The sequence below is a fragment of the Mauremys mutica genome, chromosome 18 (genome assembly GCF_020497125.1).
Source record: "Mauremys mutica isolate MM-2020 ecotype Southern chromosome 18, ASM2049712v1, whole genome shotgun sequence".
Lineage (NCBI taxonomy): Eukaryota > Metazoa > Chordata > Testudines > Geoemydidae > Mauremys > Mauremys mutica.
The window spans coordinates 18,260,609-18,282,820 of NC_059089.1; the positions used below are offsets into that span (position 1 = coordinate 18,260,609).

Below are 22,212 nucleotides of genomic sequence, written 5' to 3' on the forward strand. Positions count from 1 at the left end.
GCTGAGATCATTGTCTGGGAGGTTACAGTGGGCTGCAGTGGAAAAGACTGTGGGGCTATTAGTAGGGAAGTCGCACCAGGAATGGGCAAACTTTTGAAAGAGGCACCTGAGTTTGAAGGCCCCAGAATCTGGCCCCTCCATCTCCAGAACACAGATGTGTTCTGCTGGAAAATGGTCCCTTGATAGTAAAATCATCTCTCTCAACAGAGGCTGCAACAAGTGTGGGCATCCCAGAGGGGCGACCCTCATCCTCATGCTCCAGGAAGCTGGGTTTGTTGAGACTGCGGACAAACATGTGACTATCAGTGTCCCCTTTGCTCACTCTGACAGCTCCCTCCTGGAGTCGGTGGGATTGAAATTTACAAGTTTCCTGCTCTTTCAATAAGCAGGAGCCTTGTCCATTTCAACGCTGGCATGTTTCCCACTAGAGATCAGGGTGGAGACCAGAGGACTGTGGTCAGTGACAGGCATGTAATTGCTAATCTCCTGGGCTTGGTGGCATGGGTCAATCAGAGGAAGTTAATGAAAGCTCGGGGGACTGTTAATGGATGATAGTGTTTTTAACCCCTAGGTTGCAATTCATACCCCCTCACATCAGTTTTCACTCAACGCTGTTTCAATTGGCTGGCTCCTTTGTCCGTGACACAGGGAGCTGGTGGTGTCAGTTTAGTTTCCAGTGACAATGAACTGAGCCAGGTGTTCTCCTTTGGCTGGCAGAGCTAGTCGTTATACTGCTGTCCTGTCCAATGGGAACTGGATGGCTCAGGTTGCTGGTACTGGCATGTGCATCTCTGCGTCCTCTGTTCAAATCTAGAATAAGTCAGTAGTGGCCAAAAGCGGGGAGGAGAATAAATATCCTGATTGGTGGCCTGTGTTGACTGAGTTTGGGGGTGTATGTTGTGGGGGCATGTGTGTCTCAGGTCAGTTCTGTGCCCAGTGGTGTTACATTCACCTTCTGTCGGAGGTGTGCTCCCAAAGTGACACATTCCAGCTGATGGTGTTTATATGAGTTACGCATTCCTTTACACCTCAAAAAATCCAACCCATTCGTCCCAGTTCCCAAACTTTTTTTCTGTTTCTTCCTTAACTTTGTTTTGGAAACTAGCGTTTCGGGTAGGGGTCTGTGAAGGTATTTCTCTAGCTTATGCTAAGACACAGAACCAATGTGTCTTGATTTTTGACAAGTTCCCTATCTACTTATGCCAAAGCTTACTTCAGCTAATGCAAGGTGTTATGGGATGCTTGGTATAAGAGAACAGGATTATAGTCAAGGTATAGGCCAATTTAGGCTATATAACTGCTATGTTATTTGTGCTCAATGCATACTAATGTATCTTTGGTACAGCAAATACATATTATTAATAGGAGATATATTTGCCAGCCAGATATATGTTGATCAGCCTCATAAACACCACAGCTGATACTAACTAGCCTTTTGCTGGCAATCTCAGAAGAGAAAGCAAAGACTGACCGGACCACAGAGGCTAAACTCCCTCCTCATTCCTAGCAGTGGTCGCTCTGGGTCCCGTCCCTTTTCTGTGGATAAAGGCAGGGCTGCGTTCTCCAGGGCACTTTTTCCCAGCACTAAATTCGCTCAAAGGAAACAAGGGGATATTGTATGGCAGAGAAACATTATCTTCATGGGGATTATCATCATCGTTGACCTGGTCCATTAAGAAACAAAACTCCTGCCCTGGTGTAAACGTCCTGTCTCATCAAAAGGGACAGAGGGTGCACTTGGAATTACTGTGAAATAAAACATTTCTCTGAAAATGCTCCGTGAGATGCCAGCTGGTGTCTTCTGAAAATTCCCCTCTTAATCTGCCTGCCCCACCTGCTCTGGGAGTGGCTGGCTAGTGCTGAAATCAGGAAGGGCTGAGGGGAAGGTTCGGGGAAGCTGAGTCATTGCTGGGCATAGAAACTGACAGCGCTGAGCCAAATTCACTCCGGGTATAGAGTGGCATGGCTCCATGGGCTTTACATCACCAATAGATCTGACCCCCTGCCTCTAGGAAGAAGTGAAAGTTCCTTTGTGCTGGGATTGCGAGACTGGCCACATTCTGGGCACTCAGACAGGGCTGGGCAATTTCCTGTTTAACCTGAACCAGCGTGTACACTCCCTGCTCGCCCAAGTCCCTGCACGGAATCATGAATAAAACGCTGGTTCCGGGCATTGGCAGCAGGAACCGCGGGAGGTGGCGTGTTCCTTAGTGTGCAGGTTCCCGGCCCCGCTGTGTGCCTGACCTGTCCCTTTCAGAGCCCCAAGCCTGGAGAGCACAGTAAGTGACACTGAGGTCAGCAGCCTCGGGCTCAACCCGGACTGGCTGCTAAGGCAGAATTTGAACGTCCGCCAGAGACGTAGGTTGGCGGGTAGCAGGTCACCTTGTGGAAATCGGCGGAGGGTTTGCCACCAGCATGAACATCGCTTCATGAGCATTTCCACCAGCTCTGCTGCTAACAGACGCTGGGGAAGGGCTGGCTAGCATGCGGGCGCGCTGGCTTTCGTTCCCCTGAGCCCAGGGGGTTCCATCGCCATCATGCCCCAGACGAGTAAGTCCTCGGGACGTTGTGCTTGGAGCTGGGAGTATGATTCCCGGCCCAATGAGACACGCTCGGGCCTGCTCTCCAGTGAGTGCCGTGTTCCTACAGCCCCCGAAGTAGCACTTGGCTTCCCTTTCGCCCTCTGACGGTTTATCCCAATCACCATGCCCAGAGCACCCCCTGCTGCCTGGCCAGTGTAGAATTAGAGACTTCCTGTCAGCTGGTTGGTAGTGAACCCTGGGATCCACAGACCAGCTAGCATGTTTTTAAATACAGCATGTTTTTAAATACAGAAAGGACAGATGCTGGTTAGCGTTGTGCAAGTTTTCTAACACTGTGCTTTTTCCCAGTATAAATGAGGCCCAGGTCCCCTTGGTCAAGTCCCTGCCTCAGTTTCCCTATTTGGAGTCTTTCCCTCTTAGGAATTGGTGTGTGTGTGTGTGTGTGTGTGTGTGTGTGTGTAATGGGAAGACAATGCTTGGGAATGTCTCTGTGGATTCTGTTTACGCTGCAACCACATGCATGTGTCCTGTCCTCCTCTCTCCCCTGCCCCTCCACCCGCAGCATTTCACAGTTGGCTGGGTGCATGGAGTTATGGAGGGTGACGGCTGCTAGGGGAAGCAAGATCAACCTTCTGTCCTGGTGCGGATCCTCCAATCCTGACTGCCACGTGTGGGATCAGGGTCATGTGCTATCCTGCTAAAGCAGAACGTTCAGATCTGCAGCTGACGTGCCTGGTCATGATTAGGATTCCATCTAAATTGTTCTGTTTTTTGTGGCCTTTTCGTGTACGGTTGGATACGTTAGTCTCATTCGCTTACCTCTTTTTCAGGACATTTGCTGAGTGCTTGAGGAAGGATTCCTGCTCGTCCATCAAAGCAAAGGTAAGGAGCAAAGCTGCTTCTTGCATTTCTTGTTTCTTCTGTGGTCTCTGTGCCTGGCTGCAGTTTTCATGTAAACCAGGTAGTTAGGTGGGGTTGTGGGACTCTCTGTGATCTGTCAGCTTCTGTGCTGCTCCCCAGTCATCACGCAGATCTGGAGAAATGCTTTAGCTAGGAATGGAAGAAACAGAGGTGAAGATACGCCCCATCTAAGGCCCTAGGGACACTAGAGAAAGTTGCACCATCTGACCTCCGTGGAGGTCATGACATTATGCAACTCCCTGGAGGTAGGCTTTCTGCACAGAAGCAGGGTGGGGTTTATGCCTGTGCAACTGGATGTGGTACCTTATAAAGGGAGCTGCACCCTGTGTAAACCCTGCTTTGTGTTGGAGCAGTGCAGCTGCAGTGTGTGTTAGCACTTAGTAACGTGCCTGGCTTGAGAAAGTGGCAGCAAATAAAGAGCAAAAGTTGAAGCACCGTCCTGTTATGTTATGTAACTTCGTGACCTGCTGAGCACCCTTCCGGGAGGTTATTGATTATACCATATCATTGGACTCCAGGCTCTACTGTTTCCAGTCTCTTCTGGTCACACCTAAGCATCACGGTTGCTTTTTAAGTGGCCTGCATGGTCCTAGCTGGGGTGAGAGCTGCTCAGAAATTTGGCTGGCTCACTTGCTAGAATATGGAAAATGGGAATAACAGGAGTGGCCTCAGGGTTAACTAGCTCCCTTCTGTGCTGGGCTGAGGGGCTGAGGCCTTGTCTGTGGTGGAATCCCGCGCAGCGGCGGGTATGTGACTGGGTCTCCCTGCTTTCCCCAGACACGATGTCTCAGTCCAAGGGCACAGTGGTTCTTGCCTACAGCGGTGGCCTGGATACCTCCTGCATCCTGGTGTGGCTGAAGGAGCAAGGCTACGATGTCATCGCTTACCTGGTGAGGCGCTCTCTGAAATGCCGGTGGCCTCATGCTTCCTCTCCCCCCCCACACACCCCGTCTTTTCCTGACACTCCCTAGCCCGTCTCTTTCAGGCGGGATTCTGTGCAACAGGCTGGAAAAGCAGTGGCTGGCTCCCCTGGGGTGGGGTTTTCCGTGTTCGGCTAAACAGCGGGAGCTGTCAGAAAACAGGCCTTTTTTTGCCAGCTCCAGGGCTGCTGTGAGCGCCGGCCCTGATGATGCTGGGTCTTACCGCAGCAGCGGGGAGATGACGCACTTGCGGGGCCTTGGGCTCCTGGAGTGACAGAATCGTGATCTTATTTTAAAAAACCTGCTCTTTTCTCAGTCAAAAGTGTCCCGGGGGTGAGTGTGATTTGGAGGGCCCTGCTTCCCTGCCTGAGGCCTGTCAGGTTTCAGGGGGTCAAGGCGGTCACGGTGAGGGGGAACCAGCCAGAGCCGGTCTGAAATGTTGTTTCAGTGGAAAACCCCATTTTCATCAAAATGGGAACCTTAGAAGATGTTGATGAAATTTTGCTTAGGAAAAAAGGAAGCGGAGCAGTTTGGCCATTAGGGGATGGAATGTTCTGACGTTTCATTTCGAAACCAATTTTCAAACTGAAATTCTCTTTTGAATGAAACCTCTTTTAAACGGTCGAAATGGGACCGGACAGCTTCCATCGACCCGCAAAGAATAGTCTTCAAAATTTTGTTTTTTGCAGGGAAATTTCCATTTTCTTTTTTAAAAAATTCATTCCGTTGTGGAACAGAAAACATTTCAGTATCGTGGAATTTCCCCGACAGACAAACGCTGATTCCCACCCAGTGATAGCCCCTCCTGGGGCATGAGAGGGCTAGGGGGGCGGAGGCAGGGTGACAGTGGCAGTGGGTTCCTAGCTCCAGATAATAAGGGTAAACACACAGCGCTCCTCCTATTGCGTTAATCTCTGCATGCAGGACCCGAGGCAGCAGCCGTGACCCTGCTGCCGTAGCTGCTTAAATATTGGCTGGCTGGTACGTTCCTGGGTCAGTGACCCGGGAGGTTCTGCTCGACTGGCCCATTCGGGACATGGCCCCTCTGGAGCCATTATTCCCATTTTAATAACATGGGACCACTGAGGCGCCTGGACATCAGCCTTGCAGTGCTGGAGTGAGACCTGCCATACCAGCCTCAATGAGCAGAGACTCTGCCCGGCTGGGGGCGGACGGCAAGACTCCCAGTGCCCCCCAGGTGACAGGACTTCGCCAAGGGCTCTGTCTCCTGTAGATGGCCAGGAAGGAGGCCTTTGTTAAAAGGGGATCTGAATCTATGGAGCAGGCACAACAGTGACTGGAAACAAACAGATTCCCCCTAGTGCACTGGAGAGGTGAAGAGCAGCTGTGAGCTGTGCATGAGCAGGGCAACAGGCACGAAGGCAGCAGGCAAGGGGGTCCCGTGGGCTGGGGCTGGCTGTTGGATATACCTGGTGGCTGAGGGGCAGGGCGCACTAGAGAGGTGATGTGGCTGCACCTGGGCTGGGGATTTGGTCAGTGTCAGTAGAAATGAGCATTGTTGACGTTGGAGGATGATCAAGATTCAATAGTGCAGCCGTTACCGGTCCTGCTGGGACCGGTCGGGTGAGTTTGCTCCAGTAGAGGGGACTGAAATCTCTATTACAGCGTGTTGGCTTTTCCTCAGTCCAGACAGTCGGAGTGGTGCATGCTGTTCCCCACTGGGCGCCTGGTGACCTAGGGGTCTCCCAGATAGGGCGGCCTCCAGGGTGCATCTTGTGGCACCTCCGGGGGGGGGCTGGTCTTCTCTCCAGTACAGAATGACCAGGGAAAGCCCAGGGTCGGTCTGTGTTCTAACCTCTGGCTCGGATAAATCGCCGCAGCCTGGAGCCTTCTGTCCCTGGCGGGATTCCTCCCTCATCCTGTTATGGCCAGAAGCCAAATGACTCTGGATTCCTTCATGCCTTGGAGTACTTGAGACTTATCAGTAGGAGCCAAGTGGGGCCAAGCTGGGGGGCGGGGGGCTGCCATCCTGGCCACGGCTGAGCTGTTCAATCTCTTCCTCATTTTTACTTCCAGGCCAACATTGGGCAAAATGAGAACTTCGAAGAGGCGAGAAAGAAGGCGCTAGCTCTGGGAGCCAGAAAGGTAACACAAACCCGGCTGCCTCTCCCGGACGTAGCTCTGTCCCCAGTTCTGTCGTCATGCCATCCCTGCAGCTCACGGACAGGCGTGCTATGTTCACACGCCTGGGGGGCTGGGACCTGGCTGCTTCAGCTCCATAAGTACAGGGCTTTGCCACTGGGCCAATGAGAGCTGCATATCTGCTGACTTTTCAGAATTTTGGGGGCGTCTCCAGACTCTGGATGGGGGTGGCGGGGTGTCCTCCCTCCTCTTTGCCCAAGGTCAGAAACGTTTTCAGAGATTTCCCTCTATAAATGGCCAAACCACCAATAAATCCTAGATGCAAAGAAACATTGCACATAGCCACAGCTGTAACTCGCTGGGTCTCCCTTGTTTCCTCAACCCTTTATAATCCTCTCTACCGCCACATTTCAATATCTTTCTTCTCCGTTTCTCACTTCCCTCTTTTCCCTCTATCTTTTTTTTTCTTTCGTTTTTCTTCTGCTGCTTCTCCCCCCTCCACCCCCAACATTTCTGGTTTATTTTCCCTCTCAAACCTTTCTTCATGCCCTTACAAATGAGGAGCAGCCATTGCAGGGCTGGTGGGTTCAAGGGATGGTTGATCAGCTACAAAATCTTTCTGTCTGTGCCACTGGCTCACGTCCAGATCAGGGCTTAGAGTCATTCCCACCTGTTTGGTGGTCTCAGTCCATCTCCCAGCGGAGGGAGGTAGCCCAGGGAAGCATATGCTACTGCCATGATGTATCTGTTCTAGGACTAGAAAAGGGGCTTCGGTTTCTAGAGCTGTTGATCCAGAACTTTTCACCAGCACCTAGAAAAGGGGAGATGCTTATGAGTCATTAGTGACATTGGGCTGTTTCATCCTCCACTGAAATCAGTGACACTTCTCCCGGGATAAATTTGGCCATTTGTCTCTGGGAAGTTAGTCAAATCTGTGGGTGCAGTTTATGGAAGACCTCAAAAGCAGGTGGTTGGAGCAGGGTTCCAGCCCCTTAGGGGATGTTTCGTCTATTGAATAAATGAATCTTCACCCCTAGCAACACCTTATTCCAGCAGGAGCCCTGGGCCACCCTCATTGTTTGGGGCTCTCTTTATTGTGCAGGTTTACATCGAAGATGTCAGCAGGGAGTTCGTGGAGGAGTTCATCTGGCCGGCGGTTCAAGCCAATGCCCTGTATGAGGACAGGTATCTCCTGGGCACCTCGCTGGCTAGACCTTGCATCGCACGGAAGCAGGTGGAAATTGCCCAGAAGGAGGGAGCCCAGTTTGTTTCCCATGGAGCCACCGGGAAGGTAAAGAAAGGGCAGGCCATTGCTTGGCAGTGGGGCTGGGCTTTGGGTGGCTAGGAATGCGGCTTTCCCCAAATCATTTCTGAATCTGGAACTTGCCCTAAGGACCGGCTCTGATTCTCAAACCGCTCTGGCGTATCCCTCCGCTTTCTGCTGCAGCACCCAGTCTGTTGCTGGTTCCTTCCTCGCTTTATAGGAGTCATGATAAACACTCGGCACCTTCCAGCTAAAGATTTAATGAATTAACCCTCTCAGCCCCCTCGTGAGGCTGGTAGATAGGAATTCCCCCACCCCCACCACTTTATAGATGGGGAAACTGAGGCGCAGAGATATGATTTCCCTGCTATCACAGAGCAAGCCCCTGCTTTAGGGCTCTTGGCTGGAAGCTGTCCTGCAACTTCTGGTCGGGTTAGCACTGATTGGGAACCTTCCTTTTTTTAAAAAAACAGCAAAAAAATGATGAAATGTCCTGGCTTGTTGAATGAACTGAAATGTTTTGAGTCAGCTCAATCTGTGGCTGCCCAAAGTGCCTCATGGCAATTTTGCCCCTTTGTTGATATTTCAACTTTTCATCCTCCTTTGGGTCTAAAACAACCCTGGAAATAATAGAGTTGCCATCCCAGTGGAACGTCCGATTTTCACCCAGCTCTAGTTAGAAACTTAAAACTTGTGTTTGCACGGAAGGGGTGGGAGAATCCTGGCTCCCTGGGCCTCGCCAGCCAATTGATGGCACAAATCCTGGATTGGAAGGAGTTTTAATTTAAAGGTGGTGTGTGTGCGGGGGGGCGAACGGTGATGTTGTTCCAGCTACAGCACCGGGGCCATTGTGGCTGTGGGAGGCCCCCTTGGGAAGTCTTCAGGAAAGCCAGTGCAGTGAATGGCTTGGCCTGGCCTGCTGCATAGACCACTGCAATGTAAGCTTTGCAAAGCAATCCCTGGCTTTGGTGCTGCGTGCTGGGCGAGAGGGAGAGGGGAAGAACTGCTCATCCCCTCCCCCTGCTGGTCAGGGAAACTGTGGTGCTGGGGTGAGGCTCAGAAATGGAGGGTTAACACACACCCTGGAGAGCACAGTCATGTTCTTGGGGAACTCCAGTAGGGGGTTAGTAGGGAACCCAAAGGTTTGTTTTGACCCAAAGTGTGTCCTAGTGGATAGAGCACAGGACTGGGACTTAAGAGACCTGTTCTTGGCTCTGCCAGTGGTCTGCTGCGTAGCTGTGGGCAAGTCATTGCCTGCCTCGGTGCCTCAGTTTCCCCAGCTGTATAATGGGGTTAATGACACTGCCATCCATTGTACTGCACTCTGAGATTGCCTGATGAAAGGTGCTAGGTTTTATTGTGCATGGGGTTGCTGTCTCATTGAGCTCCGTGTTGCAAAGCCCCTGGCTTCAGTCTGGGCTGTGGCTGCAGTAGGAGAACCTTGAGGAACCTGGGTTCTGATCCAGGTGGAAGGCATTTAAAACAAACAAACAAACCTCTCCCTCTCATCCACCTGCAAACACAGATTGCTGGAGTGATCTCAGAGCCATGGAGCTGGCTTCCCTTGGCTGGATTGCTCTGTGGAGAGGGGGCAGAGATGTTGATACCAGATTTGGAAAGTTTTTTTGGCCAGCATTTACCACTAGAGGGAGCTAGAAATCTGCATAGCAAGGCAGTAGTCAGGTGTAGCCAGCTCCCTGACCCCCAGAGAGGGAGTTTACATGCAGAGATTCCCCGCTAGAGGCAGACAGAGACCGCAGGACGGGTGCAGCTCAGCGAGAGAAGCTGCCCATATAAACCAAATGAGGGATGCCTCTTTATTTCCTATGGAAACCAGTTGGAGCTTTCTAGGGCTGGTCAATTTCCATTTGCCTTTCAGCTAGGAGTTGCTTGTCCTCCATTGCCCTAACAAACCCCTGATGGTGAATTGCAACTGGGGAAACATTGTACAAATGGTGTAAACTTCCCCCCCGCCCCAATCTCCTGGCTAAAATCCACACACCTCTAAACACACGTACGCTATCACCACTTGTCGTTGGCCAGGTTAGAGCCTCTGTGGAAAGTGTTCGTGCAACATACGGCAAGAAGAGGCCTGGAGACAGAGTGGGTTGGAGGCTGCTCCTCCATAGTTATAAAACTATAAAACCATTATAAAACTTCTGTGCTTCCAAACTGGATGCATGTCGGAGTTTTCCAGGTGATGATGTAGCCCGGGAGAGTCAGACGGGGTATCGGACCTCCAGGGTCCACAGAGAAGCAAAGGGATTCTGAAAAGCATCATAGATGTGTAGGGCTGGAAGGGACCTGCACCGAGGCAGACCAAGAAAACCTACCTTTACGGTTAGATATTCGGAAAAACGTTCTAACTTAAATCTCCCTTGCTGCAGATTAAGCCAGTTACTTTTGTCCTACCTGCAGCATCCGGCGAGAAGGATTGATCCCCCGTCTTCTTCATAACAACCCTTAACACATTTGATGTCTGTGACCACCTTCTCCCCCCCTCCCCCCCCCATCTTCATTTCTCAAGACTAAGCACGCTCAGTTTTCTTTTAAACATTTCTTCATAGGCGTGGTTTTAAAAACTTTTTATCAGTTTTGTCGCTCTCCTGGAATCGCTCCAATTGTCCACATCCTTCCTACAGTGTGGGGCCCGCAATTGGACCCCGTACTCCAGCGGAGGCCTTGCCAGGGCCAAGGAGAGTGGGACAATTACCTCCCCTCCTTACGCTTGACACTCCTGTTAATACACCCCAGAATGATCTTGGTCTTTTTCACAGCTGCACGACATTGTTGCCTCATTTCAGTGTGTGATCCACGAGGACCCCAGATCCTTTTCAGCAGGGCTGCCCCCTGGCCAGCTGTGAGCGGGGGATACTTAACCTGACTCCTGGGCACAGTAGCAACCATCAACCCACATATCTTGTTGCTGCAGGATATTGTTGAGGCAAATAAGCAGAAGAAGACTCAGAGGAGCTAGCAGTATCCCCTGCAATTATAGTGGCTTGGGTAGCATTATAAGGGCTCTCAAATCACTACTTCTCGTAAGCTGGTCACAGGGGCGGCTCTAGAAAATAGGCTGCCCCAAGCAGCGCGGTGTGCTGCGCCGCCCTTCCTCGGTCCCGCGGCGGGTCCCCTCTTCCCGCGGCTCCGGTTGAGCTCCCGCGGCAGGTCCACCGGAGCCCCGGGACGAGCGGACCTCCCGCGGACCTCCCGCGGGCACGGCTGCGGATGGTTCGCGGGTCCGGCGGCTCCGCTTGAGCTGCCGCAGTCATGCCTGCGGGAGGTCCAGCCGAGCCGCGGGACGAGCGCCCCCTCCGCAGTCATGCCTGCGGGAGGTCCAGCCGAGCCGCGGGACGAGCGCCCCCTCCGCAGTCATGCCTGCGGCAGGTCCGCTCGTCCGCGGCTCCGGTGGACCTCCCGCAGGCATGACTGCGGCAGGTCCACCGGCCCAGCCTGCCGCCCCCTAGATTTGGCCGCCCTAGGCAACAGCTTGGTTTGCTGGTGCCTAGAGCCGCCCCTGGCTGGTCACCAGCAGGAGCCAGGGAGAAGCTTCCTGCCTCGTGCAGTGCCCCGTGTTATGGCATTTTGAAACATCTGCTACTAGTCAGTGTTGGAGACAGGCCTGAATGAGCCATTGCTTCTGCTGGGGCATTTCCCGTATCCGCTCTTGCACAGCCCCTGTTTGGAGACTCGGCCGCCTCGCACCTCTCCCAACCATCCACCAGAGGGCGCTCTTGAGCGATGTGGCACCTAGGGAAAAATCCCTCCTCTCCACACTGAGCTGAGCTCCCCACTTTCCAGTTAAAATGTCACCTCCATTATTGGGTATTGCACAAACCAACCCTCCTCCCCCTCTTCCAGCATCCACGAGCAGCAAGGAAGCTGCACCCTGTGCTGCTGCCAAGTCTCTAACTTCCCCCCCCATCCATTAAGCCGGGTAGGAGGGAGCGTGCGCTGGTAACTCGACCCGGGAGCATGCCATCCCTGGCTGAGGCAGCAGCAGGGCTCCAGCATCTTAAATGCGCACCATCTGCAGCGCCCTGTCTTGGGAGCAGATGGACTTGTTTGGGGCCCGTAAGGGAAATGAGTGCCCTGGAATATGTGCGTGTGTGTGTAATAGTCCCGGGGGGGTTCCTCGACCCAGCAGCAAATGTAACCAGCCTGCCTGGATCTAGGGAAGAGGGGGTGCCCCATTGGCCCGCGGTGTTGGTGGAAATTGGGCCTTTGTCATCTTTCTTCCCCTAGAAGCTCTAATAGCTCCCGGAGCTGCTCAAACCCTCCCTCCCCAAGGTACCTGGCCTCATTAGGAAGCTCTTTCCAGGTGGCTTGTTGGCAAGGACTGATAACAAAGGGGTGTCCAGATCCACCAGCTCATCAGCCATCTCTCCTGCCTGGACTCTCCCGAATCACCCCGGTTCCTAGGGGCAGGGCCCTCAGCGAGAGCAGCTCTGGTGTAGAGCCGAGTGGCTGCACTCGGCTGGGTGTGTGACTGCAGCTGCGTGTGATGGCCCGTGGCACCCAAGGGCCAGGCTGGCAAGAGTTTGGCCCGTTGGGTGCCTGTGGGGAGGGGAGCTCAGCTAGTTTGGGTAATTTGGCCCTTTAAAGTAACATTTAAATCTAGCCCTTTGGTGGAATGCACCCATGGCACCGCGGGCACTATTTCTCTCTCCCCTCCTTCCTGCCCTGGCCAACGCTGGTGAGAACATCTTGGTGCTGTTCTGCCATCCTGCCCACCGCCCGGTTCTGCCCCCGGTGCTGGCGCCGATCAACTGTTCCGCCTTCACTATGGGACATAGATGCATCAAGAAGAATTCAAGATACATAGACCACAAGATAAAGATGGAGTCTCTGTCTCAGGGCTTGTCTACATTATAACTCCACCATCAGGGGTGGCCAGCCTGAGCCAGAGAAAGAGCCAGTATTTACCAATGTACATTACTAAAGAGCCACAGTAAGACGTCAGCAGCCCCCACTCAGCTCCCCCCACTCCCAGCGCCTCCCCCTCCCTCCCCGCACCTCCCAATCAGCTGTTTGGTGGCGTGCAGGAGGCTCTGGGGGGGAAGTGGGAGGAGCGAGGGCACTGCAGGCTCAAGGAAGAGGGCAGGCAGGGCCGGCGGTCGCCTAGGGCACTAACATTTGGAGGGGCGGCGATCGCGGCGGCTGGATCTTTGGCTTCCCCGGTCGTCGTCGATATTTCGGGGGCCGGACCTTCCGCCGCCGAGGGTGCCAAAAAAGCTGGCGGCGCTCCTGGGGGCAGGAAGGGGTAGACTGAGGGTAGGGCCTGTGGCAGAGCAGTGAGCACCCCTGGCACATTGGAAAGTTGGCGCCTGTAGCTCCAGCCCCGGAGTCGGTGCCTGTACAAGGAGCCGCATATTAACTGCCAAAGAGCCGCAGGTGGCTCCGGAGCCACAGGTTGGCCACCCCTGCTCTACCAATGTAACTGTTTGGAAGTGACCTAAGCTAAACCAAAAAAAGATCATTCTTATGCCATATAACGAGTGCGCCCAGCAGGAATTCTACCAGTGTAGTACAGCTGGTAAATCTCCCCACACAGACAAGTCCTCGGTTTCAAATGCCTTTCCCGCCTGTGGTTGTCTCAATCTAGCTACTTGTGCCATATCCAGGATCCTTCTGATTGAAAGCCCTGAGTGGGCTAGGAGCTGGAGGTCCCTTCAGGACAGTTCAGACTGGCTGCATTCCCCTTGTAATGATTTGCTGCCCAAGAGCACCGTTCTCAAATGAGGGACCCTCCTCTGCCTGTGCCCAAGCATGGTGCGTTTCTGGGTGCAATGCAAGGAAAACATGCATGGCATCAGTTAACTAGCACCATGAATAAGATGTTGATGTACCTCACTGCTCTCTAGTGGATGGAGCCAGAACTGCTCAGCTGTGTGACATAGGCCCTATATTGCTAACAGCTAAAGGAGATTCTCCTTATGCTTTTGGTAGAGGAGGCTCTGGGTTCCATCCCTGTTTTGTTGTGAAGTTTTGAATGGCAGCATAACACTAGAGTCCTGATCAGCCACAGATTTGTTACAGGATTGTGGCAGACCCTTGGGTTAATTAATTTGAACTAGATGGCATCTCCTGTTGAGAGACTGCTTGTTATGGTTCCTGGGTGCTAGGGCAGGGGATGATTAATACAGGTATCTCAAGCTTGGAATGGACTTGCACATCCCTGTGCAAACACACGTGTTCCGCCAACGACTTGGCTTCAGCAGTGCGTTGCGAGGCCGTATCTGACGTTCCCAGCTCCGTGGTGCGCCTGGCTAGAGGCAGAGATGCACGGAGCGATATGGCTGTGACATGGCACGGAGCCAGTATTTCCAAACAGATGGGTTAGCGCTTGCAGCGAGAGGAGGTTAATTAGAGACAGATACTGTCTGGGTCTCTCAGGCTCTGATAGTGGTGTACTTAGGGGCTTCTTGCCCATTAGCTGCTGTCCCAGGGAATATGGGGAGGTGAGGGCTGGACAGACCAACCCTCACTTCTTTCCCTAATTCAGTTTTTTTCCCTTTCTTTCCAATAACTGCACATTTACTAGGCCTGGTTGAAATATTGACCATTTTGTAGCTTCTCTTCTTCAGTCCAAACCTGCAGAGTTTTTCTCCTTGTTTTATTTACCAAGAGTGGAGCAGAAGATTGAGTAACTGGGCCAGACCCTCGGCTAGCTGAAGCTGGGGAAGCTGTGTGAGCTAGGCCAGCTGAGGACCTGATCTGCTGAGACTTCCAGTCCCTCTCCCAAACCTTCCCCACCCTTTGGGTCCTGCTGGGCTTTGGCCTCCAAGGAAGGCTGTTGGCACTGGATGGGGACTCGGTTGGCTGGGTGCTGGCTCGTCCCTCGCTTGCTCTCACAGTGGGTTGGGAAAGCCACACGGCGTCACTGGTTTTGATTAGACTCATGGCCTCGTGTTTCATCTGCTCTCCCAAAGACCTCGCCACCTAAGTCTGAGCCCCTGGAGATGCCGTGTGTAGGCCCAGACCCTGGCCCTGGCAGGAACACCCGGCGAGGGGCCAGAGACCAAGGCTCAGCTCCGAGTGGGGACAACAGGCTTGCTCCATGTAGGCCGGCGCTGGGATGTTGTTGCCTTCGTACATTGGTGGTGGCATGGACCAAGATCACAGCCTTTCCCATCAAGTCTGAACTCACGGGATGGGGCTCGGGGCTGTTGCTAAACTCCCCTCTGTTCTCTTTCAGGGGAATGACCAGGTTCGATTTGAGCTCACCTGTTACGCCCTGTGGCCTCAGGTCAAGGTAAGGCGTTTGGACGGCTGCTCCCACTCAGCATGGCTGTGTCACAGGCTCCCTTTGGGACGTCTGACGGGGGTGGGGAAGGGTCTCGAGCATCTGGCTGTCGGGTTTGCCCTCTGCAGGAGGGTCTGTTCGGGTATTCTGGTGTGACTCCCACCTTGCAGACGCCGGAACAGCGTTCCCCACCCTTGCCCTCAGCTGGCTCGGTGGCGCCGTTTCACGTTGTGTTGGCCAGCTGCAGTGCTTGGCAAGGAGGTTCCCTCGGCCAGCCCAGCCACCTGCGGGGTGTTAAAGTTAGCGCTAATCGGAACATTTTACAGCAGACACTTTTCAGTGGGGGAAAAACCTCCCCCCCTTCCCCCCAATGAAAATGTTTGTTTCTTCTGAACGTTTCTGTTTTCAACAAAAACCCCAAAATGTTTCCCTTCCTCCCCCCTTTTTCATTTTCCCATTTGGAAAGTGGGGGAGGGGGAGGAAATAACTTTTTTTAAGTTTTTGAAAATTGCTTAAAATTCAGGTTTGGGATTTGGTTTTTCAATGAAAAATGTAACCCCTCCCCCCCCATTTAAAATCTTTGTTGAAACACACGTGTAATTTGGCGCGGCTCTGGTGAATGTATTGTTCAGAATTGCTTGGGTGGCCCATAAAGCCGGTAAACCGTTAAGTTGTTGGGGTTGGGGAGCACCAATTAGCCCTCAGCTGTGGGGGGTTTCAAGGACCCCAAGAAATCTAATAATGGCGCGAGCCTCGTTTTACTTTCATCATGCTTAGTCAGCTGACCAGAAATGGACAAATCAGATTGGATAGAACCTAAGCCCTGTCCCCATCCAGAACCTCGGACCACGCCTCTGGTCTCCAGCCTCTTCTGAGCTTGAAATAAATTGGCTTAAGTCTTTGTAGCATTCCTGGCTGCCTCTGCTCATCCACGTTCTGGCTGGGACTAGACGCATCGTGATATCACGAGAGACTCTTCTGGTAGCATGGACCTCCTGCAAGAACCCCAGGATTGGCCCAGATCTCAGTTTAGCAGCTTGGACTCCTCGCTCATTTTTTCCGTCCCAACTCTGCAGACCCAAGAAAGCATCTGTACTTGGGTGCTAACAAATTTATTGGCGCATAAGCTTTTGTGAGCTACAGCCTATGGAAGTTTATGCCCAGATAAATGTGTTAGTCTCTAAGGTGCCACAAGTCCTCCTGTTCTTTTTGCGGATACAGACTAACACGGCTGCTACTCTGAAACCTGTACGTGGGTGCTGATCAAACCCAGCCAGCCAGCCCTTTAGGGATCTCCTCGTGACGCCTCTTTGCTGCCAGCCTCACACCCAAGTCAGATGTTACTGAATACCCACAGAGGCTCCACTGAGTAACTGCTCACGAATCCCCTCGCTCGGGGCCTGAGCCAAAGCCTGGGGGAAGACCCCATTGTCTTGAGTGGTCTTTGGATCCCTGAATGCCATATGGATAAAGCCCTCCAAATCCGGCATTGTCACCGGGCCCCTCTATCCTACTGCGCTTCCCGCCGTGCAGGTGGGTCCCAGGATCTGTCGGCTCGTTCACTAGCCCTGCAGAGGGAGAGGAAAGGCGCAGGGTCTCTGGATAAACTGCTGTTGGGAGTTTTACTTTTTAACACAGACGCAAGCGACTCAGTTTCTCTTTAACAAGCCGCCAGCTGCTCGAGGTGACGTTTTGGCATTTGAGGGGGCTGTAATGATCTTTAATTGACCTATTTTTACCCCAAACACCGCAGTGCTGTGAAACAAACAGTAACAAGGCAGCCGCCTTGAGTGGCTGCTGGGATAATGGGCCCGTCCCCCTCCCTGCAAGCGTTTTCTGCTGCTTGTTAGGGTTACGGTGGCAGCTTGGAAGGGTCTCGGGTTACTCAACCTTTGTATGGGGAGATTAAATCTCTGCCGATGGATGTGGTGTGCGCTTCAGGCGATGAGAATCGCTTTGCCGCACTCCCTGCTCTGGGAACCTAGTCCCCGGTGTCTTGCTGGAGGCGAGGCTGTTCCGATTGATTCTCTCAGTGCTGTCTGGGACTCGGATGGGACTGGTGAGGAAAAGGATCATAGTGACTCGTCTGCGGAAGGGTGTGGAGGGAAAACAGGCGGGTGTGTGAGGGGAATATTATTATGGGGGAGGAATCAAAAGGGAACCGGCTTCGGGTGTGGGCTCGTAAAACCTCCAAAGATTGACTTGATTCCTTTTTATCTGACCCACGGAAGCTCCTGCGATGGGTGGGGTGGAGACAGGTCCATGTACACTATTCCTATTCCCAAAACCTTCCTCATCTCCGCATTTCCCAGCTTGCAGTCAAATACCTCTCAATGTCCTGGCCTGCCCCCTGATCCCGCTCTCCTAGGGCGAGGCAGGAGTGGTCCTGTCAGCCGGTGGCAGGTTAGCGAGGGCAGATCAGGCCCTCTGTCATGAAGGTCCTGATGAGACATGCAGTCATGCTGCACAGATGAGAGAGGAAGCTTGGGTCGGACGGGCTCATCGGTTGCTCCCCTGGAGACTGGAGGACTCGGGCAGTTGGCAATGGGAGGCCGAGTCTCTGAGTGCTCCATCGCTGCTCCAGAGTTAGCTTTGCTCAGCCGTGCTGGGCCATTGTTTCTGTCGGGTGGCTGCTTGGTGCATGGGAGATGAGGTGTGTGGGGGGCGGTCGCTCAGTCCATCCACTCTGTCCCCCATCATGCCTGGCAGCCTTGGTGGTGGGACGAAGGCCTGAATGGGCCATAGAGCCTGAGCTCCTCTCTCGCGGCTAGACGCAGCCTCTGCCTCAGGCCTGGCTACACGCTGGTGCTTTGCTTCTGGAGAAAAACCAGAACAGCCGAACCCTTGCCTGGGGGTGGAGGGTGATCAGGCCAGGGGCTTTGCACTCACTTGCATGGCCAAAGCAGGTGCTGGTGCAGGTCCGAACTCTATGCCACTGCATCATGGGGACTGAGTGGGCAAAGGCCCCTTCAGAACTGCTACTGCCCTTCTACTCCAAGCGTCTGGCAGGCCCCTTGGCCGAGGGAGTGCCACTCTCTGCCATGTAGGTCTCCTCCCACCGACTGACTCCATGGCTGAGAGAAGGGGAACGTCCCCTGGCTCAGGGTGGCTCTTTCCGACTTGGGGCTGCTGAGTGTGAGTTTGCCAGGGGGCTTTCTGGGTCAGGACCTCTGCATGGCCGGGCTGGCACACGCGTGTGAGCAGGGGTCTCGGAAAGAACCTGCTGCCACTGCGGGACACGGAGGAATTGGCCACCTCCCTCTTGCGGCTTGTATTTGAAATGCCACAGAGGCAACCTCGCTGAACCCGCTGTCTGTCTCTGCCCCGTCCCTCAGATCATCGCTCCCTGGAGGATGCCTGAGTTCTACAATCGCTTCCGCGGACGCAGCGACCTGATGGACTACGCCAAGGTACGATCGCCCCTCCGTGGTGTCCACTACGCACTCACCCGTTGCTTTTTCCTGCCTTCGTTGTCCCCCAGTCCATCCCACCCTCCGGGCCGTGGGTCACAGTTCTCGCTCTGCCCAGGTGATAGAGACGGCATTAGATTCGTTTAGTTGCTCCTTAACTGGCCAGGAGGTGACCCCGTTGGACAATGCCCAGGCGCTCCCGCCACGCCGAGGGTCAGAAGTGCAAGGGGCGGGAACTGCCCCCAAGTCTCCTGCGTGGCCGCTCCCGGCAGTTCCACTGGGCTGCCCCCCTCCAAATCTATTACTCTTAGTTGCATTGGGGGGTAGCATAAGAAGCAGCAGCCAAGGTCAGGGCCCCATCGTGCTGGGTTCTGCGTAGGCACGTAGGAAGAGACCATTCCTGCCCCCTAAAATCTCCCAGTCCTAAACTAGACAAGGCGGAGGTGTGGAGGAAGGAAGGATAATTCTCCCCACTTTACAGATGGGGAGCTGAGGCCCAGATGGCCTGGCGCTCTGTCGCCCTGCGTCAGGTGTGGTCATTGACACCGATGCAGAGTGGAGGCAGAGTGGCAGCGTTTTACACCCACTGTACGCTGGGGTGAATGACGGCACTTGGTTCAGGGCAGTGGACAGTCAGGCCCAGAGAGATTAAGGGTGAAATCTTGGCCCAATGGGAGTTTTGCCATTGACTTTAGGATTTCACCCTGAATTAACTGCTCAAGACCACCCAGGGCTCTGTGGCAGAGAAATGGATCCTGTCTTCCGAGTCCCCATCCTGTACCTTAAAGCACACACCCATCCTTAGTCTTCCTTTAATCCTCATGATGCAGTGTGGCCTAGTGGACAGAGCACAGGACTGGGACTTGGGGAAATCTGGGTTCTGTTACCAGCTCTGCCACTGGCCTGCTGGGTGACCCTGGGCAAGTCACTGCACCACTGTGCCTCAGTTTCCCCATCTGTAAAATGTGGATAATGACACTGCCCTCCTTTTGTAAATCACTTGGCGGTTGACTGTTGAAAAGCACCATGGAAGAGCTGGGTTCTGTTGCTGTTCATTATTATTACTGTCTTGATGCCTTCTTCTTTTCCAATTCAAAGGTGCTCTGGATTTAGCTGAGCACCACCTCTCATGTCCCTTGTGGGAATTAAGACTGGCTCTGCGTGAGATTTCTGCTGTTTATTCCTGGATGCAAGGGTGTGTGTGAGTGTGTGGTGTTTTAATGGCCCGTAATTACCTGGATGTTAATTATAATCCATTTGCCAAGGAAACTGGTCCCAGCTCAATGGCTTGCGTAATAGACAAAGCAAATACATTTTCCCTTTTGTCGTCCCTTCCTTTTTGAAGTACAAGTTGCAATAAAACATATTAGAAGTTTTCCATCAGGTTCTTTAAGTGCCCACCAGGGTACCTTTCTTTTTTAGCGACTTCATGGAAATGCTTGACAACTGGGCTCAATCAATCAAAAGGAAAAAAGCAGCTCTGTGCATAAACCAGAAAATTGCTTCAGTTTTTAAATAGCAGCCGTCTAGGCTGGCTGGATAATATCTGTGAAGCCAAGGTGCTGAGTTGCAGGGGATGTGCTGCATGGAGCGTTAACAGCAGAGACCGCGGCCTCAGCATCCCATTAAACCCCCGAGTGCTGCGTGTTGAGGATTGTGTTTGCCATCTGTTGTTTCATTATTAAGAAGGCAGTTTACAAGAGCTTCCCATATGTTGTCAAACAAATAGCAGAATTGGGAAAAGAGCTGTGTTTTTATTATATGGAAAATAGTATGTGTCTCTTTAAAAAAAAAAACAAAAAAAAAACAAACCAAACCCACCCACCACCACAGTTTGGGAGCCCTATTTAAAAGGACAGGGTTGCAAACACAGCTTTCAGAGATACCTGAGCTCCTGGCCTCTCTTTAACTGCAGACAAAAGGAGTTTTCTGTTCTCTTTCATGATCCATGATCTGAAGAAATCAGCTGTTCTGTTCTTCTTGCAGGGCCCAATCCTGCACATATTTAGTCTTACTCACCTGGGTTCCGGTGCGGTCTCGACAAGATGAAAATCGGGCCCACATTGCCTTTGCTAATTTTACTGCTTGTGTGAGTAAAGTGAAGCACCTGGGTAGAGAATTGCGGGATCAGGGCCTGGCTCACGTATGTAGTTTACTCACGTGAGCATTGACATCATAAGGGTGTTGGCCGGATCAGGCCCTTGAATTAGTTTTATGTTTGTAATCTGATGCTGTGCACTTAGTTTAGTTCTGCAAGTAGGGGATCCAATGGGTGCTTTAGGAAAACCAACGCAAATAGAAATAGCAGCACTTCCGTCTTAAATTTCACTGAACACAGGTGTCGGGCGTGCGGGTTTTTTAAAATCTGTCTTTGAGCATTGCCTTACGTTGCTGGAAATCCACATCCAGGAACATTAGGCTGGTGCCAGACAAAGTAAGTGAAACTGATGATAAACACAAGTAAAACAGATCAGTCTAGTTTCAGTGAAGTTGGTCCAATATGAGAACGGTATCCATTGGATGACTAATGATGGCTTTCATCAAATAATGTCCTTGGATAATGTTCACTCAGAGCTACCTTTCAATGCCCAAGCCGAGTGAAATGCAAAAAGTAAACAAAGGGCAGCAGCACCAACTCCCATGACTTTATTACGAGTCTTGGGTTATTTGGGGGGTTCTTTAAGCCTTAGCTCCTGGAGTCATGTGATGTGAGAATCTCAGCTTCCATTTTTAAAATCATGTTTCTAGCACTCCTGGCTGTGGAGGAAAACTTGACCTTTAAAGGTTCAAAAATCAGAAGGCAAATTAAAGTAACCCACACTGTAGTATTTTTAAAAATCTCAGGATTTTTTTTTTGAGTGCCTGAAGGCTCACAATACCGAACGGGCATAAATGGTGAGAGGTCTATTACATCATTTCTCTGCCAATGATCTATGGCTTAGTAACCCGAAAAAGGATATTTTAAAAATATGCAGGGCTCAGTCTTCTGCCAGTATAAATCCTTGCCATCCACGGAGCTAGACTGACCTACACCAGCTGAGCATCTGGCCCGGAGAGCCTCCCTCGCCTCTCGGTTACAATCTCATACTGCCCGGTTTTAGCCTTGTGGGACTATTCATGCATTTTGAGCAGGTGCATAAGTGTCTGTTTGCAGGCTTGAGTCTAAATCCGGAGTAACTTGGTTGAGGTTGTGACACCAGCTTAAAACTGGTGTGAGATCAGAATCGGACTCCTGAATAGATCCTGGTCTCTAGCATGCCAGGCCAAGCTGCCCAAGGCAAACACAACTTTGAAACAGGGGCGGCTCCAGACCCCAGCACACCAAGCATGTGCTTGGGGCGGCATGCCGCGGGGGGTGCTCTGCCGGTCTCCAGTAGGGCAGCAGGCAGGCAGCCTTCCGCAGCATGCCTACGGAGGGGCCGCTGGTCCCGTGACTCCGGTGGACCTCCCGCAGGTGTGCCTGCAGAGGGTCCGCTGGTCCCGCAGCTTCGGTGGAGCTGTGGGACCAGCGGACCCTCCACACGCACACCTGTGAGAGGTCCACCGGAGCCGCGGGACCAGCGACCGGCAGAGCGCCCCCCGTTGCATGCCGCCATGCTTGGGGCGGCGAAATGTCTAGAGCCGCCCCTGCTTTGAAGCGACAGTTGTTATTACTGTTTTGTAAAAAACACATGGAACTGGTCTGGATTTCAGGTCGGAATGCTGGTTTTTTAAACTCTAATTGGAAAGCCAATTAATTTTCCCGTTCATGTCCCACTAACCTGTGAATACTCAGGGTCTGAAGGAAAAGGATGCGATGCTGGCG

At 52.7% G+C, this 22,212-nt stretch overlaps 1 protein-coding gene across 1 annotated transcript in view; it reads left to right on the forward strand.

Moving 5' to 3' along the window:
• Positions 1 to 22,212, forward strand: part of ASS1 (argininosuccinate synthase 1) — a 75,373-nt gene that overhangs the window by 6,172 nt on the left and 46,989 nt on the right. The window contains exons 2-7 of the mRNA XM_044992327.1: positions 3,374 to 3,425; positions 4,242 to 4,354; positions 6,422 to 6,490; positions 7,590 to 7,778; positions 14,950 to 15,006; positions 18,333 to 18,407. Of these exons, the coding sequence (XP_044848262.1) occupies positions 4,247 to 4,354; positions 6,422 to 6,490; positions 7,590 to 7,778; positions 14,950 to 15,006; positions 18,333 to 18,407 (498 nt within the window). The 5' untranslated portion in view covers positions 3,374 to 3,425; positions 4,242 to 4,246. The remainder of the gene's footprint in view (positions 1 to 3,373; positions 3,426 to 4,241; positions 4,355 to 6,421; positions 6,491 to 7,589; positions 7,779 to 14,949; positions 15,007 to 18,332; positions 18,408 to 22,212) is intronic.